General features: G+C 34.0%; 1 protein-coding gene across 1 annotated transcript in view; it reads right to left on the minus strand.

Moving 5' to 3' along the window:
* Positions 1-1,752: 1,752 nt before the first annotated feature.
* LOC117124462 (laccase-1-like) overlaps positions 1,753-6,852 on the minus strand; it is a gene marked incomplete in the record, with an annotated part of 12,110 nt that continues 7,010 nt past the window's right edge. Inside the window, 4 exon segments of the mRNA XM_033270693.1 lie at positions 1,753-2,699; positions 3,425-3,567; positions 3,992-4,139; positions 6,705-6,852. Coding sequence (XP_033126584.1) covers positions 2,604-2,699; positions 3,425-3,567; positions 3,992-4,139; positions 6,705-6,852 — 535 coding nt within the window.

A 6,852-nucleotide genomic window follows, 5' to 3' on the forward strand; every position in this document is an offset into this window, starting at 1 on the left:
TTTCATTATAATATATTTCGTGGTATTCAGGCTATAAATATAAACTCTGTCTCTTATACACATCTCATTTGTTGTATCACAAGTGATAAATGTCGTTTTTGTGACCAGGGAACAGCGAAAATTTCACTGTTCCCTGGTGTGACGTAGCGTTTGATACCTGCAATAATCAGATAAGGCAGGGAACAGTGAAATTAGTTGTCCTGGTAACAGGATAAGAATATCACTGTCACTGTAATTATGTATCTATTAACAGGAAATACCATGGTGTACTGTAGTGTATACAATGAATAGACAATACATGAGAGTATTCAATCACTTTATTGAACAACACTTTTTGATCAGCGGCAACACGTCATATGACGGTGCGTTCTATTAACTATATATAGACAACATACATAGTAATAACACTTAACTAAACAAAATGATAACAAAATATAATACAGTTTGAATACTTGAAAGTAGGAAAACTCAGTACTAAATTAAATAAGCAATTAGATTGATACTATCAATCCAGTTGCTCATTTAATTTTGTTTTTAGGCATGAAAAAATTAATCTTAACTAACAATAATAATTACATATAGCATACAGAGCAAATTAATTTGATCTGTTCGAATATCTAAATAAATCCGTACAAAAGGTAAGAGTTTGAAAAAATACTGTAGGGGCGATAATTAATACAGTAAGAAGATACAGTATATATTTTTATAAAAATAAAAATAAAAAATAAATAAAAATATTATATAGAGGGCGGTAATTCATTTAATAATTTAGTTCGATATTTCCATAAAGCAGTTAGGTACTGAGTATAATATCAACACCCCCACTTACTGTCATGACATTAAACAATTAAATAATTAATCATTTTCCACATCATCGTTTCTATAGAATCAGTAGACACACGCTCCCGCTGGGAGCTTATTTTTATACACTACCAAGAAGCCAGACTCCGAAGGAAACATATTTTATTGATATGTTGTAGAACTGATTTTTCACAAAAGCATATTTGACAAAAAAATAATGCAGCGGTTGATGAGATAGATATTTTTGAATATTCAAAAACTGGGAGAAGGAAAGAAGGTGAAAAAAAAGTGTGGTTACGCCCCTTTTCCCCCCAGTTTTTAAATATTAAAAAATCTGTATCTTATTAAAAATCAGTACCGTACAGCGTATTAAAACAAACTTTTCCTCCGGAGCCTGGCTTTGAAGTACAAAGTCTTTTTGAATTTGTTCAAATGAAAATATTACAATATATGATAGTATAGAAAAACACATTTACCCGTGATAATTCAAGATGATAATACATTTTCTTAGAAATAGCAGAAATTGGACTTTCCCAAATAGTCAATTAAACTTGACAACTGACTAATCAGAACGTCTTATAGGGTAGTCATTATCTTGCCAACAAACACGCAGGTTTATGTATGTTTAAGCTATGTTTAAGTCCAAAACATTATCAACAACATGTACTGTAAATGGCGGGGCTTGGTGAAAAGGTCCATTATACATCGGCCTATTAATTTTACTATAATTGTCTTGAGTAAGCCTTAAGGTGTTTGGAAACCACTAAGCAATATCCACCCTGACCATGTTTAGAACAACACCAACGACAACAACAATAATAATAATAATAATAATAATAATAATAATAATAATAATAATAATGATATTAATAATAATAATAATAATAATAATTATTATTATTATTATTATTATTATTATTATTATTATTATTATTATTATTATTATTATTATTATTATTATTATTATTATTATTATTATTAATACCCAGCAAAGAGATGGAAAAAGCAGAAGCAGATATACATTTTCTCAATAATAATAACATACTATAACGGTTCAGGCATTATAAAAACAATTCCTTATTATTATATATACAGAGAATAGTCAGTCAGATAGATTATAAGTAATATATACATTAGATTAAAACAAAAATAGTGTTATTAAGTTCTCCATGAGTTTTACATTAATATGAAATCTGTTGCTTTTGTTATGATTTTGTCAAGATTTTTCTTTGATTTTATCTGTACTGGTCCTGTTTGTTCAAATCATTTGTTTTTTATCTGTTTATACCGTCTTTGTCTACTACTACTTATAATAATTTATTGAAGCTCTACTTTTGTAATAGTGGAACGTCATCACAGCTTTGGAGTGCGTTCATTACAAAGTAATTACAAACATTAAACAGATAATTAAGAGCGTTTAATTAGCAAGGTTTCTGATCAATTAACATTTTAGTTAAGAAAGGTAAAACAAATGCTAAAAAAACTTTTCAAATGCTAATATGTTGCTTGTCTCTTTAAAATGTTATCAGAGTTAAACGAAAACACACAATATTAAAAAAAATATATATAAAAAAACATTAAGAAAGCCAGATAATTTACTAAATTAATATATCCAAAAGTTTTTTTTAAATATTATTCAACCTTTATATCCGATGCTATTGTTCCTTTTCATTATAATATATTTCGTTGTATTCAGGCTATAAATATAAACTATACATTTATATCTAGCATTCTCATTAATCCTTTTTTAAAATGTTTGCAAGCCCTACTTTGCTTTCATTATTAACGTCTGTTGTCAGCGATCATTTCGGTTCCCAACCCTCACACCTTGGGAAATCTAATGGAGGCTTCGGCATTTCACTTGGTTCACCAAACTGCAAAACTATAACCATTCCTCTCTATGAAAATAACCAAGAAGAATTGTGAAATTTTATATAGATTTTAATATATAAGCATTTATACAGAGTATAGGCATTTTAAACCTACATCAGTCAATGAGATATATTTTTCTCAGTACTGTATTAGAACATTTATTTCCAGATGCTACTCATTATACCTAGATTATCAGTAAACCACGAGAAACGCGACTTTCAAAATAAGTTGAATTTTGGAACTTCACATTATAGTAATGATAGATATTTTGGTCACTCGTGTGTATTTTATATTATCATATAGACCTACGAAGGGGGCGCAGTGGAGGGAATATTTTTAGGTAGTTCCCTAGAGGGCTGGGTTGCAGTATATCTGTAACTTTCAAATCTATTATTTTAACATATTATTGAACAATCATACCACATCTTTATAATATCAGACCTCCTTCTTAGTACTAAACTGGTACTAATTAGTACCATTAAACAGTAAACTAGAGTTGGTTAGCCAAAGAGCTCACTCACCACTTCTGCGGATAGGCAGTTAAGAATATAACTATGAGCGGCAAAACATTTTTAAAAGAGCCAAACTACACTGTCTTTTGTTATGGAATTCTTTAAACGATAAATAAAATAATTGTATTTTTTTTTAAATAATAATATATTACGCTGATGATATACGTATATATATATATATATATATATATATATATATATATATATATAAAGACAATGGATGAAAAATGTCTACTTACTTCCCCGTGATTCATAGTATGACAATGAAAGAACCAGTAACCCGGATTTTCTGCCTTCATCCTTAAGATGGCGTATCCATTAGAAGGCACCATTACTGTATCTTTTAATGCAGCTTTGACTGGAGAATTTCTCAACAGACCACCTACAATAAAATTTGTATTTGATAAGATAAAAAATAATATCAAAACATCATTCGACCATCTAGAATATTCTTACCGACATTCACAATTTGAAATTATAGACTTAACCATCTATCCAGTATTCTAAAAACCAGATTGGAAGTTGTACATATTTTGATTAAATTTTGTTTATAGACAGGAACATCATCACAAGGCATGAGACACAAGACACATTCTCAGATAATAATAATAATAATAATAATAATAATAATAATAATAATAATAATAATAATATATTATAATGATAATAATAAAATAGTAATAATAGTAATATTTTAATAGGCATAATAATAAAAGTAATTACGTTTACTACTATTTAGTCTAATGATATAGGCCTACATAGTATATGTAGCTACAGTATATAATTATATTTATTTCTTAAATCACCTTCTTTGTCGAGTTGAATGACGTTATCGAGTGTCATTTTTTTAGTGTGGAATGAACCTAATCCCAAAAGACGGAAGCTGCCACCATGCATATGCATTGGATGTTGTATAATATCTTCATCAGTATTAAGAAATACAATTTCTACCACCTGAAATATAATGTATGTCAATATATTTATATTTGTTTCTGGTCAAAAGCAAAGTATTCCTGCATTTCAAACAGCGAACTTAATCCCTTTCCTCAGTGGCATATCCTCTTCTTACGGACCATATACAGTATGCGCTACTTCCAAGTCTGTGTCAGCCCATGGTCAGCCTGATATCAGCTGCTCTGGTTATCGCGATAAGACCTAGTTTCCAGCCCTTGTATGGGCCTTGTATTTGAATCAATGTAAAAATAAAACCAGTGATTGAATTGACTCAGTTAATTCCGAATTTTAATACATCAGCCTAAATTTACTATCCGGAACACAACATTACGTGATGATAAACATCAGACAGGAAGAGGTAGGCTATGTTCTCACACGGCTGCTAACGGTTAGCAGGATCCGGATCCTGCTAAGCTGCCGTACGTCCTTACGAGAAAATCCCCATCCGGATACCAAAAATATGATGATCGAATCACTGGCCAATAAGAAACTGGAAATTGTAAACGCGTACGTGTGATTGGTTGATGATAGAAACGAGCTCAACTTGCTAATCGATCGGGCGTTCTCACGCAGGTGCTAACGGTCAGCGCTAACGGTTAGCTCCCGATCCGGATACTAGGGCTCTCGTGAGAACCAGGCTGTAGAAGAGTTTAGAATAAGGGTAGGTACTCTATGGCTAAGTTCTCACACAGCAACTGACGGTTAGCAGGATCCTGATCCTGCTAACCGTTAGCTACCGTGCGTCCATACGAGAAAATCCCGATCCGGATACCAAGAACATGATGATCGAATCACTGGCCAATAAGAAACTCGAAATTGTAAACCAGTACGTGTGATTGGTTGATGATAGAAACACGCTCAACTTGCTAACCGATAGCGCTTGCTAACCGTTAGCGGTATCCGGATACCGCTAACCGATCGGGCGTTCTCACACAGGTGCTAACGGTTAGCGCTAACGGTTAGCTCCCGATCCGGATACTAGGGCTCGTGAGAACCAGGCTTATGGCTATATTCTCACTGGGCAGTTAACGGTTATCAGGATCCGGATTCTGCTAACCGTTAGCTGCCGTGCGTCCGAGAAGATCCCGATCCGATATCAAGAATATGATGATTGAATAACTGGCCAATAAGGAACTGGAAATTGTAAACGCGCACGTGTGATTGGTTGATGATAGAAACGCGCTCAACGTGCTAACCGATAGCGCTTGCTAACCGTTAGCGGTATCCGGATACCGCTAACGGTTAGCGCTAACCGATCGGGCGTTCTCACACAGGTGCTAACGGTTAGCGCTAACGGTTAGCTCCCGATCCGGATACTAGGGCTCTCGTGAGAACCAGGCTAGTGTTCAAATGTGGACTGAGGAAACTCCACTTTCGTAGACTTCTTCGCTCGATGCTGATACGAATAATGATTGATGCAGTGGCGATCTAGGAGGAGTGAATAGGGTGGATAACAACCCCCTTTCCGTTACCATTAAACAAATGATCACTCGTCTTGTGTGCGTGGGTGTGTGTGCTTCTCGTAAGTGTAAGTTACGTGTAGAATAGAAGGCTACACTGTAATACATGCACTTCTATTTTAAGCTTTTCAGATGTCATCTAAGAGCATCTAGCCTACTAATCCAAAAAAAAAAAATCTCAAATGGGAGGGGAATAAATCCCCCTCCTAAAACCACCCCTCCCATTTCTGTGCGTCTCGCATTATTCACTCCCCTTTGCTAAATCATAGATCCGCCACTGGATGATGCCAGCATCGAGCGAAGCCTTTCTTACACAAAAGAAGAAAAGTTATGAATAATTCATGAAATTTTACCAAACTTACCTACGAACAAAAACTTTGCTGACCGCGCCCTGCATCAGCGAGTAGAATCAGAAGATAAGGAATGGAGGCTTGTCGGTTCGAGCTCCTGGATAAAGAAGGACTAGCCTAGGCCTAGCACTACTTCTTGATGAAGCCGATTGCAAAGCACCGAAAGACAAATTAAATATGTCTTGTAAATATTCGACAAATATTGCAAGACGATGGGTGTTGAAATTGAGGAAATGAGCAAGAGCTATAGACACACCTTTGATAGCCGGCCTAGACTGTTACAGTAGTCTTGTAGGCCTCTAGCTAGCCTAGGCTAGGAAGTAAATACTTTTTCAGGGCTCGTAGAATCTATGGCTATGTTCTCAAACGGCTGCTAACGGTTTGATTGATGAGTTTATAAACAACATTTACTTAGATTAAATTTCATAAAATAAAAATTATAATATTTACCCACATGGAGTCAAAAAATATTTGTAGGCTAACAGAATTTAAAAAACTGAATGAAAACATTTTTTTTTACAAAAAAAACCCATACTACCACAAGTTGAAGCAATCTTGATTACGCAACGTGTATCGCGGTAGCTATACAGCCATTTTGTTTTATCGAGTATTTACAAGTTTTCTATTCGACTGGTCGTCTTCTTTGACAGGATTTTACTGCTGCGCAGGTGGGCGTGGTTTAACGAAGAACGGCCAGTCGAATACGCCCTATATTTGTATAATATTTACTTATATAAAATCTTTGACACACTTACCTTTCCGAGTTTTATTTTTAAAATATTTGTACAAACACATTGTTTCATGCCGCACGTATAGTAAAATGTTTTGTTTAGAGTTGACTGACAAATATCCGAGTCGTCTGGCTCATTCGTCACAAAGGGCAATAATGGAGGAGTATATATA

This window comes from Anneissia japonica, unplaced genomic scaffold (assembly GCF_011630105.1).
Source record: "Anneissia japonica isolate Jap-2015-1 unplaced genomic scaffold, ASM1163010v1 scaffold665_len1252844_cov201, whole genome shotgun sequence".
Lineage (NCBI taxonomy): Eukaryota > Metazoa > Echinodermata > Crinoidea > Comatulida > Comatulidae > Anneissia > Anneissia japonica.